This window comes from Panthera uncia (assembly GCF_023721935.1).
Source record: "Panthera uncia isolate 11264 chromosome B3 unlocalized genomic scaffold, Puncia_PCG_1.0 HiC_scaffold_1, whole genome shotgun sequence".
Taxonomy (NCBI): Eukaryota; Metazoa; Chordata; class Mammalia; order Carnivora; family Felidae; genus Panthera; species Panthera uncia.
The window spans coordinates 71,245,472-71,265,464 of record NW_026057582.1 but is presented as its reverse complement, the minus strand read 5'-3'; the positions used below and the strand labels follow the sequence as shown (position 1 = coordinate 71,265,464).

The following is a 19,993-nucleotide window of genomic DNA, read 5'->3' as shown; positions in this document are numbered from 1 at the left end:
TTTCTTAATAAATTTTATTTTGATAATTGTAAAAAGAAAAATCAGGACCAAAACTAAAGGCAACTTAAAAAGTTCAAATATATACTCCTTATATAATAGAGATTTGTAATTTCCAGGCCCTCCGGGGGGAAGAGGGGCCCAAAGGGCAAAGGGGAAGTAGATAATGCCATCACACAATTCAGTCAATCAGAAGAGACGTTGGTAAGAGATCAGTGGGCCTCTGGACGTGAAGAATGGGAGAAAAGATCAATAGTTTTGCCACCCAAAACTTAGTCCATCTTGAGGTTAACATAGATATAACGGATGAACTTTAGGGAAGAAAAAAAGGAGATGGTGCCTAGCATGAGGAAGAAGACATAACCAGTGAGTAAGGAGTAGCCAAAAAACTCTACTGTCTGTACTGCCCCTGACATGTTGGAGCGCCGAGCATAGTAGAAAACCGAGTAGAGGAAGATGAAGAGCCCAGTGGAGCCAACACTCAGCACAGATCGCCACCACCAGCGGTAATCCTCCCCAGACAACTGGAAGTAGGTGAGCGCAATGGAGATGCAAGCCCCCACACTCAGCAGGATGGCGAAGACAAAGAAGAGGATGCCATACAAAGTGTACTGTTCCCGACCCCATACTGTGGCAAAGATGTAGTACAGCTCCACAGAGATGGCACTGTGAAGAGAAGAGAGGATACACAGCATTAAAGGGCTGTGCACTGCCAACACAGTGGCCAGGTCAAAATCCAGCCACCCCCTCCATGTTACCGGGTCACTGTGGAAAGTGGGTCCACTCCACTCCCTGCCCTACAGTTCCTGGCTCCGTGGGGACTCTTTTACCCATGACTAGCTGTGCTCATTTCAAGAACAGCTTCCCTGATAGGTTAAGAGCGAGGATCCTGTCTGTTTTATTTTCTGCTCTATATTATCTGCCTGGCACTAGAGGTACTCAAAAAATTGGACAGGCAATCACATGGGCTTTAAGCCCCAGCTGGTGCCTGTGGACACTAAAGTCAGAAACCAGGAAGGCAGTGAACGGAGCAATGTCTTTGGAGAGCTTTATAAGTGAGCCACCCTCATCTTTGAGTTGATTTAAGCCGAGTCCTGCTTGGATACAGGAGGAACTATTTAATGATCTCTTAATTGTGCACCTGAACCAGGGATCATCACTCTTGTTGGGTCAGGGTACTGAGAAAGGCAGTTAAAGTCGGAAACCTGAGAGTGATGGCCAGAGCATAAAGGGAGGATACCTGAAAGGCAGGAAGCCTCCAACCGTCATGTGGATGAGCGTAGATTTGTACCAGGGCTGGGGCGGGATTTCCCGGGCGATGTTCTTGGTGCGACAAGGTGCATCAAAGGGGCTAGCGTTGTTCTTCCCGAAGATGCCTCCAATGACAGTAAGGGGGAAGCCCACCAGCAGCCAAACCGTCAGAAGCAGCAGGATGGTGGTGGCTGGCAGAGCCTGTGTCGAACCATTAGCCCAGTGCACTGAGTTCACCACACTCCACGTCAGGAAGAAAGGCACTGCAGGGATGGGCCCCCAGAAGGAGGGTCAGCTGGAGGAACATCCCTGGGGCCACCCACTCTGACTAGACCTAACAGGGAGAGAGGTGAAGCATCCTGCTCCCAAGCTGACCTCACCTTTTCGCATCCCATAGTTCTCAGTTCCTTATTTTACCAACATCCCTTCCCCCATCCATTATCATTAAGGGTCAAGGCAGCTGTTACATAATGATCAAAGAGAAACACAATCCACCTGCCTCCCAGGGCTTGTTCTGCTGTAGCATTGGTGATTCCTAGCATAACCCATTCCTTTGGCTTAAGGCCCTATTTTCAGAAAATCCTCTTCAAACATAAATGTGACGGAGTACAAATCAGACACTCAAGATTGGGAACATGAAAGGTTCAAAATGCATACTACTACTGCTGCCTTTGAAAGGACAAGCTGGCTTGTAAGGCTAGAGTGGGGTAGCCTCCTGCAAATAAAAAAAAAAAACTTATTTTCGCGGGGACACCTGGGTGACTCAGTCAGTTAAGCGTCCGACTTTGGCTCAGGTCATGATCTCATGCTTTGTGGGTTCAAGCCCCATATCAGGCTCTCTACTCAGTGCAAAGCCCACTTCAGATCCTCTGTCCTCCTCTCTCTACCCCTCCCCCACTGATGCGTGCACATGTTCTCTCTCAAAAATAAACGTTAAAAATTTTTTTTTTTTTTTTTTAAGTAGGCTCTAAGCCCAGTGCAGAGCCCACTGTGGGGCTTGAACTCACAACCCTGAGATCATGACCTGAACCAAGATCAAGAGGGGGACACCTAACCGACTGAGCCATCCAGGTGCCCCCAAAAAACCTTTTAAAAAGGGACTATCAAGAAATATGTTCGAGAAGGAGTGTTATTTCACTCTTAACATAATGGTTAAGAATACAGGCTCTAGAGTCAGACTGCCTGCATCTGAAACCTGGTTTGCTTCCTCTTAGGAGTGTAATTTCAGGCAAATTGATTAACCAGCCTTCAATTTCCTCATCTGTAAAAATGGGGACAATATTAACTCCCGCATAGGGGTATTGTGGGGATTAAATGCGATGAAGGCATGCAGAGTGCTTACCATGCTGCCTAGAATATTTTAAGGACTTAATTTTTAAACTATGCAAAAGAAATGCAGTCTTGTCTTTTGAATGGTTTTCTTGTTTCTTTTGCCCATTTTCATTCCCTTAAGGCCTTACTCTAACTCTATCCCAGGTTCCATGATGTGTTGTAAGTTCCTAAACCCTCAGTCGCCAAGCCAGCCCACCAGGGAAAGGGCAGTCCTCACCAGAGAAGAGGCTGGTGGTGAGAATGATGTTCCACACCCAACGCTCGCCTCCAATCTGCCGGTAGAAGTGGCTGGACACGTAGCCAGAGATGCAGCAGGTCAGGGCATACAACAAGATGGCTGCCGAGTTAATGGCCCCATGACGGTGCACATTGAACATGCCCAGCAGCGCCATGACAATAATGCCTGCAGGGTAGTAGTGGAAAGCCTGTGTCAGGTCTCCCCTGTCCCTTTTCTGACAACTTCAGAGGAATCATCCCCCTTTCTCCCAGACCCAAGGAAAACAATATCCCCTAATTCTGTTGTTCAGCAAACCCACAACTGAATATACACATGCTTGTTAAAGCCACCCACCCCTTAGGTTTGCCTCTCACCTTGGAAAGAAGAGAAGATCTGCAGATCTTTCCAGAACAAACCACCAACTTAGTTCTACCCCTTGAGAGAAATCCCTGATTAATTTTTATCACCTCACCAGTGCCAAGGGCCAGGAACTGGGCACCCACACCAAGCACAGCACAGAGCAGACCACGGTATGGAGGGAAGCGGAAGACATCTGTATGGATAATTTTCCAGCCATTGTCACCTTGATCAAAGTCATCACCAGAACCTGCAGAGGTAGTCTCCTCATCCAAGTTGTATCGAGCCAGGTCGTTTCGAAGCACACGCATGAGAATGACAGCCACAAAACCCACCAGTAAAAACACAAGCACCATGGAATTGATGATGGACAACCAATGGATTTCCAGTGTTCGGGGAAAGAAACCACTGTCATCGCCACGGCGCCTGTCACTCCGACGTTCCACTGAAGTCTCAGACCAGCGCACGCTGTAGGTGTGGGTGAGGCCTAAGAACTCATCAGGTCGTAACCCATCTAAGCTGTGGGGCTTGACGTCCCGCACAGAGACATTGGCAAATATAATTCGGTCTCCGTGGAATTCTAGGTGGAAGTCCAGATGGGTCCAAAGCCCTATCTTGTGGCTGTGAGGCAGGAAGCCACTCTCCTCCATGTAGCCCACAAAGCCACGGATTGGCAAATCATCCACTACAAATTCAAAGTAATACAGTTCCTCAATGGCCTGGCGCAGTTGCTCCACCTACAAAGAGCAAGTCAGGAGTCAGATACGGCCTCCCCAGGCATAGCGTTAGAGCAAGGTTCCACAGCCTGGACACTTCTGACATTCTGGGCTGGATAATTTTTATTGTGGGGAGCTGTCCTGTGCACTGTAATATGTACCATCCCTGGCTTCTTCCCACTAGGTGTCAGTAGCACCCCCCCCCCAGCCCCCCTCCCGGCAGTGACAACCAAAATTATCTCCGGACATTGCCAAATATCCCTTGGGAGACAAAATTGCCCCCTGCTGAGAACCACTAGGTTAGAACCTAGTATGCTGGGATTCTCCAAAACGAGCAATGTGACTTGACAGGGTTAAGGTGTAGAAAAAGGAGAAAGGCAAGGTGTCAGAAGGTCTGGAGTAGACTAAAGTGCCCTAAGAGAGGATTTGCTAAAGAAAAAAAAAGCATCACAGGAAAGATTAGAGTGTAAAGGAGCCAGTTAAGAAAGCCAAGAGGTAAGTATGGAAGGAAACAACTATATAGGAGTGATAGGTGGGGCCTTATTACCAACAGAGCAGCCTGGAGTCCGGAGCCCTGGGCTCTAATATCACCTCTGCAATTCAGTATCCATGTGGTCTTGGAAAGTCACTTTTGAGCAAGTATGTTTCTTCCTCAACTGAATGCAAATAATACCACCTGTCCTGACTACCTGGTGGGATTGTAGTTAGAGTTAAGTCAGATCATTTCCATAAAGGTGCTATAAGACCATAAATTGTAAGACACTGTTTAGTCCCTGGGAGGGAGGGCTGACTTCTAGCCAATGTGGAGAGGCTGACCTGTGCAGAACTGAGCTGCATGTGGCACAGGATTCTCTTCTCCACATTCTCCCGAAAACGTATCTCGTACAAAGACTCAGCCATTCGGTCCCCATCCAACACTTCACCCAGGCTAAGGCTTTTGTGTCGTATCTTCTCAGGGCAGCAGACCGGAAGCTGATAGTAGTGGTAAGTCTCCTGAGGGTTGTGGTAGGGTCCCACTTTGTTGACATATAGAATGACGGGGTCACCGGCCTTGTAGTGTGTCACACCTTCCACCCCAGGCTCATGGCCTGTGCCCAGCAGCAGCATCAGAAGTGACAACCACTGGTAGCTCCAACTCCGCGGGTGCCCTAGGACTGTCATCCTTAAGGCAGCAGAACCTGTTTGGGGGAGTCCTGCAGTTATGGAAACCAATTCCTGACGCCCCAGGTCAAGTCGTTCGAACCGCTCCAATTCCTCCCCTTGGGTTCTCCAACCCTCCTTCGGGAGGCCGCCTCCCGACCCCCAGACAACACTGTCACACTGTCCTCCTTTGCTCTCCTGTTCTCTGAGTCTGGGGCCCCCCTCCCGCAGCCCGCCTGCCCGGGACCTCCCCGCGCCCCAGCCCGTTTCCATGGCAACGCCACGCGGCCTCGCACCTCAGGCACCTTCCCGCGGCCCCCGCGGGGTCCTCACCGCACGGGAAGGGCTGGCCGAGGCGGCGCCCGCGGCCTCTGCGGCCCCGTAGCTGCCCTTGGGTTCCTGCCGGGGTCTCCCCCCCTGAGCGGCGCGCTAGCGGCGGCCCGGGAAGGACCTGACGACCGACCTCCACGGGGTTGGCCGCCGCGGTGCCTGATCGCAGCGGCTGTTGCCACACCATACGGTAGACCGCACTGAGTTCAGTTAAGTGTTCGCCGACTAGCTTTCTCCAGTCGGGAGCCCGGCCCAGCTCTGGAGAGCCCGCAAGGCCCGGCTAGCCCGTCCCCCGAAGGTGGGCCCTCCCGGCGATCTGGAGAGCAGCCCGGGACACGTCAGTCTTACCACTTCCGCCTCACCCGCGGGGACCTCAGTCGGGCGGAAAGCTCCTTTTCTGGAGCCTAGTGGGGACCACGCCCCCGATGCTGCGGCCGGTGCGCTGTTCCGCCGACGGTCTTTCGGGCAGGGACTGAGGCTGAGGCCTGGCTGCGGGGACGCGGACGCCACTTTGGGGTAAGAGTCGCTGCCGGGCCGCTCGCCCGTCCCAGGGAAGACTTGGGGGCACCTGCCGGCAGAGGCCGGAGAGCCGTGCCCGCCGCACGCGCCCAGTAACTGTCCAGGAAACGGAGCCCGGTTGGTGGCTGGGCCTACACCTAGTGGACGCCCAGGAGCATTTGCCGGCTGAACCGGTGGGTCTCGCCACCGAATGCAGAGGGCGAGCTCAGAGAGGCGGTTGATGGCCCCCAACCCGGGCGGAGGTGAGACTTTGGGCGTCGCTGTGCTGGGACATCGAGGGCACAGTACGTGCAAGTGTCCTGGAATCTGCATCTCATTTCACTGCTCCTCTTCCAACCCGTCACGAGTGGCCTCCCCCCAAAAAATAAATAAATAAGTAAAAATGTCTTCCCGAGGCTGTGCTGGAGGCCTCCCCGGCCAAATAATGACAGTCCCATGTTCGAAGACAGGCAAGACTGAGGCAGGTCTGGTGCGGAGACACGCAAAGAGACAGGGTGTCAGCCCTTTTACCGGGTGAGTTGGGCAGCCTGGCAGGGTTATTTAACCTGCAGGCAAAGAATCTTGTCATACGTTCGACTTTTTCGGTGTTCTTGTTATTTACGTGTGTGTGTGTACGCGCGCGCGCACGCGTTTGGGCTTCTCAATTTTATATTGCAGATTACTCTGGAAAAGTTTACCCTTGCCTGTCTTGGCCATTTTAAGGGTATCTGCCATTGGGAGAGTTTTGAAGCTCAGACCCAGGGGCAGTAACTTCCGTTTGGCCACTTGGGGGCAACATGTAAGGATGCAGATTTAAGTTTCCCTTTCCCTGGGTAAAGAAGTAGTGCCTCACCTCCCTGTAGGAGGAGGTGAGGTTCCAGGAAGTAGGGGATTGAGTTTTTTAGATAATCAGTGGATTTTGTAATTAGAAAAGTAATTTAGAGAAGCCAGAAACCTGGGACTCTCTCACTCCCCTGTCCCCAGGGGACATCCTCTTCAGATCAGTGCCACCAAGCCCCCCTGCTTATTTCCTGAATATTTTCCAATACTTGCCCTCCTTGCAGCTGCCTTGGTTCAGGTCCCACCCTCTCTCACCTAAATTACCATGATAGCCACCTTGCTAGTGTCCTGGTCACCTCCCAACTTGGATCCATTTTCCATACTGCTGTTATAAAGATTTTTTAAAAAATATGTGTCCTATTTCCAGCAACAGTGGTTCTGAAATCTTGGTGCTCATCAGATTGAACCAAAAGCTTATTTAAAACATAGAGACCTGGGTCCCACCAAATCAGGATCTTAGAGGAGGGGGTGACTGGTCATTATTTTTTAACAGGCTTTGATTTTGACTAAAATTTGACCATGAGTACATAGGATAAATTCTTAAAAGCTTGGCATATGAGACCTGTCAGACCTGGATCTTTACTTCTCCAGGTACATTACCCTTTTGGAACCCTGTCCTGTGTTCAAACTGGAATCTTCAATGTCGTGTTCTCTCAAGTCTACAAGCTTATGTAGCTCCTTTTGCCTAGACCTCCCAGTCTACCATTCCCTACTTACCTGCCTGGAGACTTCTGACAGTGCAAATGCTTCCCCTATAAAGCCTGCTTTTACATCTTCCAGTCTTTGATTATAGCACTTTACCTCACTGGACTGTTATTTTACTTCTTATGTGTCTCTCTTCCTTGTTAATTGCTAACTACTCACAGGAAGACTAAGTTATACATCTTGATATCCTTAGCAGTGCTTTCGTATAAAGTCGGCAGCTTAATAAATGTTTTTCAAATGAACTGGTTTACCCCCTGGACATGCCCCCTGCACAATGATAACACAGCTGCCACCAGGCTGCCCATCCCAGGGCCAGCCAACTATCCAGAGGGTGGGGCTGTGTGGCCCTCCTTACCATGATGTGCCCTGGACAACTCATCTTGGTAGATCGACGATGTAGATTAGGCTTCCAACAAACTTTGGAACCATCCTGCCAGCAGGATCAGCAGGCTGTCAGTAAATAGGAATTTACCAGTAGTCTATGGCATAATCTGTTGTTGGGAGTTGTTTTGCTTTGGAAGATAGAAATGTGATTCTTCCCTTGTTCTTTCCTGAGTGCCACTCCCCACCCCCACCCCCCCCCCTCCCCGCCCCCTCATCCCCCCCCCCCAGTCTTAAATCCAGGTTAACCCTTCAGTGACCACAATCTCTGTCATTCCCTGCAACCTGTATTTTTCTAGCTTGTCTTCCTTACCCATGCAGCTTAGATTTGGCATTCTATCATTTCAGCCACATTCTTGACTGTGTTCTTGATGCCTCTCTTCCATTATTGTTTCATTCCAGCTGCCAAGTGAAACCTTAATCTTGGGTTCATATTCAAGAACTGTCAGTATTCAAGCACCTATACCCAAGATGAATCTTAACACTGTGTTAAAATCGTGTGTTTATAAATTGTGTTTTTAACCTCAGTTGGACCCCCAGTGCTGCTCAGTGATCCTGTTCATTTTCCAGATCAGCTATCTTATTCTGCACAACCCATTCTTCTCAAACCTGACTTCATCTCCCTCTTCTTGCCAGTTGACCTCCCTGACAGCCTAGTGGGAGATGCAAGCAGAAAAAAAACACAGTTACAGGCACTGTGACAGAGAAAGTATTGGGGCTCTGGGAGCACCCAGGAGGGAGGAACATCCAGTTTGCTCTTGAGCAGTTGGTAAAGGTGTCCTTAAAACAGCTTATGAGCTAAGTCCTGAAGGGAGAGTAGGGGTTTGCCAGACAGAGAAAGCAATGAAGGAAAAGTAATTCTGTTTGTAGCATTGCATTCAGGTTAAAAGATAAAATTGGAGAAGTAAGCAGGGTCAGATATATAAATATATAAATACATATATATACATATAAATTTGGACTTGATCCTGAGGAGAATGGGGAGACACTGAATTGTTTCAAGTGGGCATAAAATCAGATTTACACCTTGGAGTTGAGGGTGAAGACTGGAGGGGAGCAGAAAGCTTGCCAGAGCGATCAGTTGAGAACTGAAAGAGGCTTCAGCTAAGGCAGTGACAGCTGCTCCGGGAGCCTGAAACATATTGTTAAAAATACTTAGGAGGTAGAAGAGACAGAATTTGGTGACAGATTGGATGTAGGGGCCGAGGTAGAGGGAAGGGTCCAGGTGACATTTGGGTGTGTGAACTGAAAACAACTAGTATAGAACTTACAGAAAGAGGAAATCTAGGGCAAGAACATACAGACTTCAGTTTTGGACATGGCACGTGGAAGATACAAACATGTCCATGTGAATCCAGCAAGCAGTTGGATGCTGGATCTGGAACTCCAGAGACATCTGAGATAGAGACAAGATTAGGAGCAGTCAGAATGGATGTAATCAGTAAGGTGTGGGGAATGGGGGAGATCCTAAAGGATGAGGACATAAGACCTATGGTAGAACCTTCAGGGTATGATTAAGGGACAGACAGAAGATAAGGCTCCAGTGAAGTGTGAGGAGTGGCCAGAGGGATAGGAGGAATACTACAGAATTTAAGGTCATGGAAAGAAAGATAAGAATGCATTTCAAGGTTCAGAGGTGGAATCAGGTGGAATCTATTCCACCTTTCAATCCGAGTGATCCTTGTAATCTTGTAACCGTCTTTACTGGTATAAAGCTATGGAAGTGACGCTTTGTGGTTTTGGAGCCTAGGTTTCAATTGATCATACAATTTCTGATTTTTTTTTTTCCTCTTGAAATTCAGTGCTACTGTGTGAAGGAACTCTGGCTAGTCTGCTGGATAGTGAGACCATATGCAGCAGAAACAAACGATCCCAGCAAAGATGAGACCACTTGGAAGAACCACCCAACTGAGCCCAGCTCAACTTGCAAAAAAAAAAAAAAAAAAAAGGTGGTTGTTTTAAGCCAGAAAAACATTTTAAGGTTAAGATTCCTTAGAATATGTTTCTACAACACCTTATAATGCTCTGTAATATTCTCACACGTGTGTTTCTCATGCTGGATAATAAAACTCTAGGAGCATAGGGTCTCTATTGGTCTTATTATTTTATCCCAGTACTCAGCCTGATACATAGTGGGTGCTCAATAAACATGAATGGTTGAAGGGATTAGATCTATGGCGGGGGCAGGCAGGGTGGGGGGAGTCTCACCAAATTGCAGAAGTTGCCTCTAGGAATATGTTCCAAAGTGTACTTCATTCTCAAGTCTTATGGCTAGTGGTGGAAAGAAGGTGAATTGTGATGTATGTGGAACATGGGACCTTGAGGAGTTCCGTAACCAGGAGGAGAAAGAAGTAACAACAGCTAGTGGAGACAAAAAGAACTGCTTCTCCCTTCTTCCCCCTCCACGTTTCTAGTGAGAGTTGATCCCAGCATCCCAGACTTGTGTGACTATATAGGCAAGCTTTCAAAGACTAACTTTACTTTGGTACCCTAGCCCTCATGGCTTTCTGAGCAGATAATAGGCTTTTAAGTGGCAAAGCTCCCTGCTCTCAGAAAGCCCAACACCATGCGGAAGGGAGACACCCTGGAGGTAGCACCACCCACCTCAGCCTACCGCTCTGTCATGGAGGAGTATGGTTACGAGGTGGGCAAGGTCATTGGCAATGGCTCCTATGGGACGGTTTATGAGGCTTACTACACAAAGCAGAAGATCATGGTGGCTGTCAAGATCATCTCAAAGAAGAAGGCCTCTGAGGACTACCTTAACAAGTTCCTGCCCCGTGAGATACAGGTTGGAAAGGGGGGCTAGAATAGGGTACTGGTACCAAGCTCATTAAGACTTCTGGCCATGGTCTGGAGGGGGTAGAGCCAGAACCCCACCCCCAACCCCAAATCGGGTGAATGTCTTACTATGCAGCAGGAAGATGATACAAATTCAACCTCTTTCCACCCACCCACTCACCTCCAGCGCCTCACAAAGTAAAAGTACAAAGCATAGGGTCTGCCCACAAACCACCAGCCCTCTGGGGTTTAATCCTGCTGCAGAGTTCTAAGTAAGTTAGCAGCAGGACAGTAGGAGGGCTGGGAGCACAGCCAGGGTTCTCCCTTCCCAGGTTTGATGGGTCCCTCTTCCGGGGCCAGGTAATGAAGGTCCTGCGGCACAAGTACCTCATCAACTTCTATCAGGCCATCGAAACCACATCCCGAGTATACATCATTCTGGAGCTGGCTCAGGGTGGTGACGTCCTTGAATGGATCCAGCACTATGGGGCTTGCTCTGAGCCCCATGCTGGCAAGTGGTTCTCCCAGATGACCCTGGGCATCGCCTACCTGCACAGCAAGGGCATCGTGCACCGGTGAGGGCGCTGCCACCCAGGCTGGGGCCTTTGGGCTCTCAAGGGGGTTTTATGCATATTTTCCATTTTCTGCCCTCTTTTTCCCTCCCTTGGCCTTCCTCAGTTATCTAGGCCCATCCATCCCCTCTATTTTAATTGTCTGGTCAAGAACATTTATGTAGTACCCACCGTGAACACAGCACTCTGTGAACTACAATGATGAGCCCTCGCTGGTACCCAGGTACCATCCTCTCTCACCTTTGGGCTCTGCTCATTAACTCCATGGTTCCTTCCTCTCAACCTTGTGTCCTCATAACGGCACCTGTCTCCCACTTTGCCTTTTCCATCTCTAGCCTCTGACCCCTGGCCCTTCAGCTCCTGGTCTAATACTAAGCCCTCTCCCCAGCCTGACCCCCAGCCTTTCTGCTGCTGGTAGGGACTTAAAGTTGGAGAACCTGTTGCTGGACAAGTGGGAGAACGTGAAGATATCGGACTTTGGCTTCGCCAAGATGGTGCCTTCTAACCAGACTGTGCATGGTAGCTCTTCTTACCGCCATATGAACTGCTTTACCCACCTCAGCCGGACCTACTGTGGCAGCTTTGCTTATGCCTGCCCGGAGATCTTGCTGGGCTTGCCCTACAACCCTTTCCTGTCTGACACCTGGAGCATGGGTGTCATCCTCTACACTCTAGTGGTGGCCCGGCTGCCCTTTGATGACACCAATCTCTTAAAGCTGCTGAAAGAGACTCAAAAGGAGGTCACTTTTCCACCTAACTACTCCATCTCCCAGGAGTGCAAGGTGCTGGCTCCGCCAGGAGGGCTGAGGCCTCAGGGATGACCCACAGGGAGGGAATACCTAATGTAGGCCTCCCCACCCCGGGGGAGGCTCTTCCCCACCATCACTGTCTCACACTGTAGCCCCTGCCCCAGAGTAGTTGGTGGGGAGGGAGCTTAAAGGGCCATTCCTGGGCTCCACACCTTAGATGTGAGTGATGAGCTGGTTTCAGCAGGATAAGGCAAGGATTTCCCCCCAAGGAACCCTTCCTTCCCTTCTGCTCCAGGGAGTTACATGCCAGGCTCATCAGGATCAAATCAGGGCCACACCCCCTTTTACCAGAGTGGTGTGATGGGCTATCCTGCTTCTCTCTCAGGTCCAACTGCTCATTGCCTGTGTGGCACAATGGGAGGCAAGCTCAGCCAAGACCTCTCTCTCCCCTGCCCTAGAACCTGGTCTTCCAGATGCTATGCCAAGCCACCAAGCGTGCCACCATCCTGGACATCATCAAGGATCCTTGGGTGCTCAAGTTCCAGCCTCAGCAACCCACCCATGAGATCAGGCTGCTTGAGGCCATGTGCCAACCCCCCAGCACCACTAATCGGCACCAGTCCTTGGAAATCAATACCTAAAAGTGGTTAAGGGAGGGAGTTGAGAGAGGAGCAAAGCAGGAGGGTCTGGGGCTAACGATCTTTTCTACGAAAAATAAATCTATACCTGATTTAGTTTCATCAGCTGGAGTCAAAGACACTCTTTCCTCAAGGGAACTAGCAGGGAACACTACTGAGTCCAAGAGGTGGATTTCTAACCAGTCTGTAACTGGTCATCTTGACACCTATTAAAGTCAACACTGTAATTCAGTATATAGCTCACATGTGGCTCAGGGGGAGAGGGTGCTCAGATGAACATCCCTTTCGGGAAGTTTCATTATTCTAAGTAAATGCTTATTATTACACATCTCTGTGCATTCTAAATGTTCAAGCAGCGGGGCAGAGGCCCTGGTTGCTGTTTGGCCATGGCTCTCCCTGTTTATAACCAAAGGGATGGCATTATTTGCTCTCTTAGAAATGGGTATCAGGATGTGTGAAATGCCTTGGTTTCTTCTCCTTCCTTCAAATGCCACCTTAACCACGACTGAAACGATCTGAGTGAATCATGCACACTATTGCTCTTAGAAACAGAAATGACAGTTCAAACCAAGCCTGTTAGCTATGGGTTCTGAATAATGGAAAGCTCCTTGCTCCTTTATCCCTGTATTCTCCCTCCCTGCCCTTGAAAATGGGCTTTGCAAAGTGAAAATGAGTAGTAAGTCATGGGGCTGTCTTGGCAGAGGCATGACTGGGGGAAAGCAATGAGAGAAGACTCAGAGACAGCTCCACATGGTCCCAAGATAAATAATAGGTGGCAGTTATATATAATAAGGTTAACCTTAACCTCAGCACCAGGCAACTCTAGGACAAACCAATGTGAAAGATGAAACAGTACATGCCTGGAACATAGTAGATCAAGATATTGTCAGTGCCCACTTTCTCTATGTTCCAATGCCCCTTCTTACTCCCACTATGATTCATCGCTTGAAACAAAGCTCCAAAGACCAGGGAAGAGTTTCAGGTGTAGATGAGGCAGTAGAAACACTAGGGTTCCATCTGCCTGATTTTATTGGGAACAAGGGCACTGTAACTGTTATCAAAGAGAAGGAAGCCAAGGGGCTCCTCTTGCACCAATATTCTCTTTCAGAGTTGAGCCAGGGAGGGGAGGGCAACAACCCTTTTTCAGGCAGGGTCACTATCACCATCAGCAGGACCCCCCCAAAAGGCTACGTTCCTTTAGCTTAGCACTTGGCACTTAAGGAAAAGAGACCAATGAAGTCAGCGCCAGGAAAACAAGCCCAGACACATCAGGACACCCACTCAGCCAACTGCTTTAGTGCTTCTTCATCTTCATCCGCTTTGGGAGCTTGGGGGACAAGGATACCCGGAGAAAGAAAGAAGTATTAGGGCTTTGGCAACGTCAATAATCCCCTGCTGTGACACTGAGAATCTGCTGAAACATCTCTCCCTCAGCAAAGAACGTAAAGGTGTGGTCCTTCTGCTTGCTGGGCTGCTGCAAATTCCCAGAGCAGCTCTGTACAAATTGGGAAGATGTGCTTCTTTCTCCCAGCACTTGCAGCCCCACACCAGGGTACACAGATTGCTGAGTGAGGCAGAGGCTGGACTTAGTCTTCATTCCCCCTCAGCCAGGTACCCTTATGCAGTCAACAACCTGTGCAACTGTAGCAGCAGCCCTCTCTGCCTGGCTCCTTTGAGGCAGGATGTAAGAAGAATATAATCTTTCCCCATATCTATCCCACCCTCTCAAGTCCTTGAGACAAGAGAATAACCCTGAGTACCTGGCTCTTCAGGTAGATGTGTGGAAGGTACACTGGGCAGTTTGATGGGGGGTTCTTCCTCCTTGTCGCCTACATGTAACAACTCCCGGGCCAATTCCTCCTGCTCCAGCTTCTCTAGCTCCTCCAACAGTTCATCCTGGACATGGGACAAGAAGACTCTTAAAAATGAAGAAAGGAAATGTCTACTTCCGAAAACATACCATTTTTGAATCCCCCCTCCCAAATTTGCCCCACAATTCTCTTGGGCATTCCTTCCGGCTAGTCTCATGCTTTCTCCAATATTCCCTGACCCCTTGCTCCAATCACCTCATCCACGTCAAAGCCCACAGGCCGAGAAATGGCATCTGAGATCTGCTGGGCCACCTCCTGTTGTTCTGTAATGTCGGCCATCAGTTCATCCACCTTGTCAATGTCCCTGAGAACAAGATATATAGCTATGAAATCAGGCAACAACGCTCCTGACTTTCCCATCTTGCATGGATGAACACCCTCCTGTCTGTGGCCTCAGACTGATAAATCCATGGCTATCAGAAGAGATCCCTGGGAAATTATGTGGAAGCAAGTCTGGGCTGAGAATTGGCAAGAAGCCACTTTGGGGAGAATAGGCTGTACTCCTCTTCCTGAAGGATCTTTAAAAATTAGGAAAATCCCTCCTTCTCTCTCTGCCCTTCTCCAACTCACACTCTTTCTTTCTCTCAAAAATAAATAAACATTTAAAAAAATTTAAAAAAAAAAAAAAAGGAGCACCTGGATGGCTCAGTCAGTTGAGTGTCTGACTTCAGCTCAGGTCATGATCTTACTGCTTTTGAGTTTGAGCCCTGCGTCGGGCTCTGTGCTGACAGCTCGGAGCCTGGAGCCTGCTTCCAATTCTGTGTCTCCTTCTCTCTCTGCCCCTCTCCCACTCACACTGTTTCTTTCTCTCAAAAATAAATAAACATTAAAAAAAATTGTTTTTAATTAGGAAAATCCTCTTTCCTCCCTAGAATGCTTCAGCCAGCAAAGAGATCTTCCAAGAAGCAAGGAGACTGACAGAGGTCTAGCTGTCACAGACATCTATAAATTTACATTCTGAGAGGTTTTAAGAGTCAAGAGAAAATACCAAGCTACTTTCCCCAGTGCCTGGGCCCCCTGCTTCCCTCCCCCCGTACCCACATGTCCTGGTAGGCCTTCTTCATGCCTTGGGCAGCAAGCTCCATGGTCCGAAGCACTTCTGCATTGGTGGTGGCATTCTCAATGGCCTCACGCTGAAACTCCAGGGTAGATAATGTCCCATCGGTTTGTGCCAACTGCTGTTCGAATCTTTTCTTCCTCCGCAAAGCCTGTAGGGCAGCTGACCCAGCCCACACCCTGAGCATCAGAGCCAGAAGCCCTTATGCTTCCCACCTGGGCCCGCCCAGTTGGCACCTCTCCCCCATTACCTCTCTTATTCTTGGTCCCATGCTTCTTGGCCATTTGTAGCTCCTGTTGAATCTTCTGCTCCAGAAACTCTTGTTTCTTGATCAATATCTTCTCTGTCTCCTTCAGTTTCTGTATTGCCTCTTCAGGGGTTGGCCCCTTCTCCTTCTTCCCTGGAGTGCAATCAAGCAGGCCCATATTGTGTGGAGGAAATATATTAGCCACCAATCACTGAGCGCAGAGTGTGTGCTAGGCACCTGTCTTACTCTTAATCCCAAAATGACTCTCTATAATGAATATACTATCTTCACTTTACAAATGTGAAAAACAGGCATATATGTGTTAAATAATCATTTGTTTAAAATCACAGCCAGAGAGACTTGAGCAGGAATTGAAATGTGGCAGTATGACTTCCAAATCCAGTATTCTTTGCTATTTCAAATTGCCTTTCGGGGCGCCTGGGTGGCTCAGTCGGTTAAGCGGCCGACTTCAGCTCAGGTCATGATCTCGCGGTCCGTGAGTTCAAGTCCCGCGTCAGGCTCTGTGCTGACAGCTCAGAGCCTGGAGCCTGTTTCAGATTCTGTGTCTCCCTCTCTCTGACCCTCCCCCATTCATGCTCTGTCTCTCTCTGTCTCAAAAATAAATAAACGTTAAAAAAAAAAACAACAAATTGCCTTTCAAGTCATTCCCAAGCTTCCCCCTCAGCCCCCGCCCACGAGAAGTTTTAGGTTCACAGCAAATCTGAGAGGAAGATACAAAGTTCCCATATACCCCCTGTTGACACATATGCATGGCCCTCCTATGAGCACATCCCCACTGGAGTTTGGTCACTTTTTATAATCGCTGTTCCACTTGCTGTCCTAGGAGATGCCCAAGGTCCTAACTCCACACCCTCAAACTGAATGAAGTACAGGGGGTAGAGGAAAAAAAAAAAAAAATCTGATCTCCATTTTCCCCTTCATCTTCTGCACTTCTGACAGTAATTAAAATTAATAAGGCAGGCCCTTGCCTGCTTAAAATCCTTTCACACTCTCCATTGCCTGCAAGATAAAATCTAAAACTTTAATGAGAAATACAAGGCCCTTCTTGACCTGGCCCTTGTTCACCTCTCCATCCACACTTCTACTTTCCTCTTCTTCAGCTGGCGTGGGCATGTGCGCGCGCGCGCACACCCACGCACACGCACACACACACCCACCAGCCAGAACTCCTCTTTCCCCTAAGTATGACTACCATACTCGTTCCTGCCTGTTTTGCACACAGTTACCTCCCCCCTGGAGTACCTCAATTCTCCACCTGGCATACCTTAGCCCTCTGGATCACAACCCCTCACGCCTCTTCTGTGCTCCCCCTAGTTTTTAGGAACATCTCCATTATGGAGTTCCCACACTACACTATTACCAGTTTTTGCTGGTCTCCCCCCACCAGATGGGAGTTTTAAGTAGACAATCTTTTTTCATCACCTCGGATTCCCCCCTTGGCCAGCATAAAGGAAGCACCAGTGTTTTGGAAAGGACTAGATGATGACAGTCGGAAACTCAACTCCCCAGCCTAAACAGTGGGGACCCTCCATTCACGTTCCGGCCCGACCCGGAGCTCTTCTCCCTGGGGCGGGGGAAGGAAGACAGCCAGAGCCAGACAGCCTGACAAGGCGGGGCCTCCTGGCACGTGAGGAGGCCCGGGCCCTGGACGGGGTTTTCGCGACAGCCGGGGGCCATGGCCTTCCCCACACCCCCTTGGCCAGCACCACCAGCCCACCGGGCTCACCCGGGCTCACCCCTCCCGAAGAGTCTGCCGAGACCACTCATCTCCACCACCCTTGCCTCTCCTGCCTCCTCTCCGCGGCTTCTTGCAACTTCCGCCTGGCTCCCGGGAGGGTGCGGTCTCATCTCTCAGAGACCGGCCTGGGCCAATCCCTCCTTGGGGCACCGCGGCGACATCATCAACAAGAGCCAACGAGGCCACTTCTGCCACGTGACCCGAGCCACCAGCCCCCAACCCATTCGCTCCTCTTAAAGCGGCCGCTCCGTTTTTGATTCTTTAAAAAGGCCGCCCCACCCCCACCCCCCAAAAAAGCACAGTATTTGTTTTCCTGAAAGGGAATGTGCAGGGTCTTACATCCCACTTCTTGGGGCCAGTGGAAGAGTTCTCCGGGCCCTTGACAGAGTTCAGGAATTGGGGCGCGGATGGTGTGAGCACAAGGGGGCCACAGTCGGGTGTGCCACAAGTTTCTTTGGCAGAGCCGGATGAAGTCTAATTCCACTCGCTCTGGTCTTGGCACCTCCGAAAAGCCAATGCCGGCTACAAAGCTAGAAAAACAAAAACCAGCCAGAAGATTTCTGTCACACACAAACATACTTTAATAATTTACAAATACACCTGAAAATGCCTTCGTGATTTCCTTTCAGTTTTATGCTTCAAATGAGGCTCATCCACAGGACTGGACCTCAGGGCCCAGCTTGGGCCTTTGCAAATGTCTCCAGTCCCTGACTTAGGGTTTGAAGATTCATTCCATTCTGGACATGAATACAGGTAACTCCTAGAAAGAAAAGAAGCCACATTTCATCAAGCCTGTTGTTACTCTCACCTTTTTTGGGTGCACCCAAAAATTGCATGCAAGCTACCCATCCTGGACCTATCTATCTAACCGCTCCTAGGAACCCTTTCTCCTCATTCCCCAAAAGGCTAATCTCACCACTCTGTACCCAGTTTGCTGATGTCTAGGATATTCCGCTTCTCGTCATCAAAGAAGATCATTTGGGAGAAGACAACTCCAGTCTTCTGCTGCAACCTGTGCAAGGCAGGGCAGGGGGTGACCACACTGGCTTCTTAGCTCCTGCAGCCTCTCTGGCCTCCCAGCTTCTACCTTATCTCTGCATACCTCTCAAAGTGGGTGACCTTGCTGCCTGGGTAGATTTCCCGATGAACAAAGTATCTGTCAAGGTCAAAGAGCTCCAGTAGCTGGTTGGCCCCTTCAATCTCCCCTGTTCTGCAAAAAGGTGTAATAATAGATGGGATCAGCAGGGCCAGGGGCTGCAAGCCAAGTTATGTTTAACCAAGGGGAAATCAACTTGCTGTTTTTCCAGGATAAGTAGGCACCCTCGGTCCTTATTCGATTCCCTAGGCTTCCCGTCTGACACAGGCGGCGCTAAGCCAGTCAAGGTTTGATAAATAAAAGGCACAGGAAAGGGTACAATTAGAAAAATATGCAAATACGTGCAAATCCGCACCGCCAAAGTTTTTGTAGCCAAGGGGTTACACGAGACGCCTCCTCATGCATGCGTCTCTCAGCATGAGACCGACAGATTTTTTTCAGTCGCTCTCCTTACCGTGAAGCGGCCGCGACGGGTACCTCAAGGCCCTGCAACCTTTCCAGGACGTCACGCACTTCTGGATACAGTCGGACGGTCTGGCCCCGCCTATCCCGAACGGCCCCGTCGCTGGAGGGCGAGAGCGCGCTCAGCGGAGGCCGGCCCCGCCCGGCCCCGGCCTCCCCGGCGCCGCCTCACCTGCTCTTGTGGAACGGGGGGTCTACGTGCGTATCCACCCAGAACGGCCAGAGCGTGTAATCTGCGGGAGGACGGAGGGAGGGCTCAGGCTCGGAGCGCGCAGGGCCCCGAGAACTGCAGCGGGGCTTTGGAAAAGGAGAGCACGCCGCAAATCTCCCCGGGCCGGTTCCTCACCCAGATCGAAAACCGCCAGCTTTGGGAGCCGCGTCATGACCGGCGCTGGCAGGCTGCGCGACGCGAGGCGAGGCCCTGCGGCTGCAAACCGCCCCTCCTGCCTTAGAGAAACAGCGACTAGAGCGTCGCCGCGCGGAGCTGCGGCCGTGGGTCTGGAGGCCGCGCAAGAGCGCCTCCTGACGGCGGAGCGGGGGAAGGACTGTAGCTAAGTGCCCACGCCACCACCCACGGGACCGCAGTGGTCCATCTCTCCGAGACACCTTCTTCCCTTTCTTCTCCACCCAGCGTGGCGGGAATCGGCTAGAAACGCCAGGGAAGGGAGCCCTTTCATCCGACACCTCTCTCATTTTATCTTACCAGCTGAGACCTGTTATTCGTAGCTTTGTCACTCACTCTTCACTCAACCTTTCTCCGAATCCGCCTCTCTCCAGAACCCAGAGCCCTCCCCCGCATTCCAGCCATAAACATCGTAGTGTCTGTGAAGCCCCTGAGGCCTTTCTTGAACCGGGCCCAAATGTCCAGTAGGGCTACAATGGGAGAGAATTCACTCTCCTGGTTTCTACTACCTATATCAGTAGTACACTGGTAAATGTGTAACAACCAGTTTGGGGGGGAGGGGCTGATTTTATTGTTTGGCTTCTGTAAATATTC

General features: G+C 50.1%; 4 protein-coding genes and 1 long non-coding RNA gene across 13 annotated transcripts; 2 read left to right on the top strand and 3 right to left on the bottom strand.

Annotated features, from left to right (window-relative positions):
* Window positions 1-269: 269 nt before the first annotated feature.
* On the bottom strand, window positions 270-5,614 carry TM9SF1 (transmembrane 9 superfamily member 1). 2 transcript variants are annotated; one of them, XM_049613020.1, is made up of 6 exons: window positions 5,344-5,614; window positions 4,687-5,048; window positions 3,270-3,891; window positions 2,798-2,983; window positions 1,238-1,511; window positions 270-663 (listed from the first exon to the last, which is right to left on the bottom strand). In XM_049613020.1, exons 1-6 carry the CDS (start codon window positions 5,525-5,527, stop codon window positions 270-272), a joined length of 2,022 nt encoding a protein of 673 aa, XP_049468977.1. In that variant the 5' UTR covers window positions 5,528-5,614. The 2 variants fall into 2 exon arrangements, with proteins under 2 accessions (XP_049468977.1, XP_049468978.1); XM_049613021.1 differs by having other exon boundaries at window positions 5,307-5,404.
* Window position 5,615: 1 nt separating this feature from the next.
* LOC125909661 (uncharacterized) lies at window positions 5,616-9,846 on the top strand. Its single transcript, XR_007453754.1, has 2 exons — window positions 5,616-5,856; window positions 9,567-9,846. It is a non-coding gene; the product is annotated as an uncharacterized LOC125909661 (long non-coding RNA).
* A 264-nt stretch (window positions 9,847-10,110) lies between these two features.
* TSSK4 (testis specific serine kinase 4) lies at window positions 10,111-12,609 on the top strand. Of its 4 annotated transcripts, none has more exons than XM_049613036.1 (4): window positions 10,111-10,555; window positions 10,906-11,120; window positions 11,536-11,899; window positions 12,252-12,609. In XM_049613036.1, exons 1-4 carry the CDS (start codon window positions 10,331-10,333, stop codon window positions 12,429-12,431), a joined length of 984 nt encoding a protein of 327 aa, XP_049468993.1. In that variant the 5' UTR covers window positions 10,111-10,330; the 3' UTR covers window positions 12,432-12,609. The 4 variants fall into 4 exon arrangements, with proteins under 4 accessions (XP_049468993.1, XP_049468991.1, XP_049468992.1 ...); XM_049613034.1 differs by having other exon boundaries at window positions 10,112-10,555; window positions 11,506-11,899; XM_049613035.1 differs by having other exon boundaries at window positions 10,114-10,555; window positions 12,325-12,609.
* Window positions 12,610-13,480: 871 nt separating this feature from the next.
* Window positions 13,481-18,017, bottom strand: CHMP4A (charged multivesicular body protein 4A). 5 transcript variants are annotated; one of them, XM_049613040.1, is made up of 7 exons: window positions 17,437-17,521; window positions 17,123-17,264; window positions 15,683-15,832; window positions 15,417-15,594; window positions 14,571-14,679; window positions 14,265-14,400; window positions 13,481-13,831 (listed from the first exon to the last, which is right to left on the bottom strand). In XM_049613040.1, exons 2-7 carry the CDS (start codon window positions 17,145-17,147, stop codon window positions 13,773-13,775), a joined length of 657 nt encoding a protein of 218 aa, XP_049468997.1. In that variant the 5' UTR covers window positions 17,148-17,264; window positions 17,437-17,521; the 3' UTR covers window positions 13,481-13,772. The 5 variants fall into 5 exon arrangements, with proteins under 5 accessions (XP_049468997.1, XP_049468994.1, XP_049468995.1 ...); XM_049613037.1 differs by lacking the exons at window positions 17,123-17,264; window positions 17,437-17,521 and adding an exon at window positions 17,778-18,017; XM_049613038.1 differs by lacking the exon at window positions 17,123-17,264.
* Window positions 17,996-19,469, bottom strand: MDP1 (magnesium dependent phosphatase 1). Its single transcript, XM_049613046.1, has 6 exons — window positions 19,343-19,469; window positions 19,169-19,229; window positions 18,989-19,099; window positions 18,541-18,648; window positions 18,365-18,450; window positions 17,996-18,198 (listed from the first exon to the last, which is right to left on the bottom strand). Exons 1-6 carry the CDS (start codon window positions 19,377-19,379, stop codon window positions 18,107-18,109), a joined length of 495 nt encoding a protein of 164 aa, XP_049469003.1. The 5' UTR covers window positions 19,380-19,469; the 3' UTR covers window positions 17,996-18,106.
* Between the last annotated feature and the right edge of the window lie 524 nt (window positions 19,470-19,993).